At 38.7% G+C, this 1,514-nt stretch overlaps 1 protein-coding gene across 1 annotated transcript in view; it reads left to right on the top strand.

Annotated features, from left to right (window-relative positions):
• The first annotated feature begins 1,309 nt into the window (after positions 1-1,309).
• The window catches only part of LOC100639320 (catalase-like), a 2,426-nt gene continuing 2,221 nt past the window's right edge, over positions 1,310-1,514 (top strand). The window contains exon 1 of the mRNA XM_019998343.1: positions 1,310-1,338. Coding sequence (XP_019853902.1) covers positions 1,310-1,338 — 29 coding nt within the window. The remainder of the gene's footprint in view (positions 1,339-1,514) is intronic.

The following is a 1,514-nucleotide window of genomic DNA, read 5'->3' as shown; positions in this document are numbered from 1 at the left end:
GGTAAGATTTTGGCTAGTGGGATGCTTGGTATCACTAGTTTTTAGTGTACAATTCTTTTCTGTATCAATTACACAGGACGGGTAGTCAGAAGTGTATTGATCAACGTCAGTAACCAGTTCCGTAGTGTTAACAGTGTACGAAAACTGGATATTCGCTTCTGGTGCTAGTAGGATGATGAAGTAATAGCCATCTGCTGGAGAAGTAAAGATTACATTATGTGGTATTTGCTTTCCATCTTTTCCTTCGATTGGTATTTTCTTTGTAAATACAGGTGACTTCACTTCGCTGTACCTGATATAGTCGTTTAGGTTATCAATATCATCAAATATGTATAGTGTAGCTGATTTTTTATTGTTGCCATTACCAATCCAAATGTCAAAGTTTAACTTGGACCCAGTATTGAGATATACGTAGATATTATTAATAATTGGGAAATCAGCAACATAGGCTGTTGCATTCCAAGACTCTGATTCATAGATTACATCATATTGTAGTTTAGCTGTTGGGACCAGAACCAATGTAACACTATGCTTGCTATCACCTTTTTTGACTTCTTCAGATATTTCAATCGTGTTTACGTATTTCTTATCTAACGTGTATAAGGACACAGAATCACCTTCAGCAACTATTTTGTCAGCTTCTTTTTCCTTGCTGCAAGCAATGTCTGAAACTTCAATCAAAGCAATTATTTGCACAATAATGAAGCAAATCAAAGCGACCAAGAGTATTGATAGTAGTACGACAGTCACTGTACGACATATTGACTTCCTACATTTTTGTGCCTCCCTATTATGTAAAAGCAAGTCTTGTTCTTCCTCGTTCCTTTCTTCAGTTACTTTTGATTGAAGGAGAGTAGTAGAGGTGTGTTTTATTGGTTGTATCAACCTTTTAATCACGGGATCGCTCAATATTTCTCCAACTAAGTCAATCCTCTTTATTTTTAAGAGCTCTTGTAATAGTCGATTCAAAAATTCCATACCATCATTCCTCGCCCTTAGCTTCCAGTCATTCACATACTCCTCCTCTTTGTCCCAACACTTCTTGATCGAGAGGTTGCTATTAACTTCAGCCAAATCCAGAGGATTGCCAGTATTACTGTAAGTCATGATGAAAACAATATTTTGCTGCACCTGCCACCTGGCTAGTCTGACTACCACCTGGCTCAGTCAGTGCAGTGACTGCCAGTGAGTGCACAGTGCTAAAGTAAAACTGCTCTGTCAGCAGCCTCAGCTCAGCTCGTCACGGAGGGGGGCTGGTGGCTAGGCGAGACTACCCCACCCTATTTTAATACAAAGGTGTGGCTTAGTAATGGCAGCATCAAAAGGATCTACTAGCCAGTTAGTCAACTTCGCAGCCTACAAGAAGGTAAGAAGTAGGAAATTGCATGAAGAGATCAACTTGTAAATAGCTTGTTTTTTGATTTAAGTGTTAATGTGATGTAAAACGATTGCAAGAAGGTATAGTAAAGCGTGGTAATTTGGAGGGATAATTTTGGCAAATTTCAGTCCAAAAT

The sequence above is a fragment of the Amphimedon queenslandica genome, unplaced genomic scaffold (assembly GCF_000090795.2).
Source record: "Amphimedon queenslandica unplaced genomic scaffold, v1.1 AMPQUscaffold_13323, whole genome shotgun sequence".
NCBI classification, from domain to species: domain Eukaryota; kingdom Metazoa; phylum Porifera; class Demospongiae; order Haplosclerida; family Niphatidae; genus Amphimedon; species Amphimedon queenslandica.
Note: the sequence above shows the minus strand (reverse complement) of the source record. Positions and strands in the feature narration are given on the sequence as shown.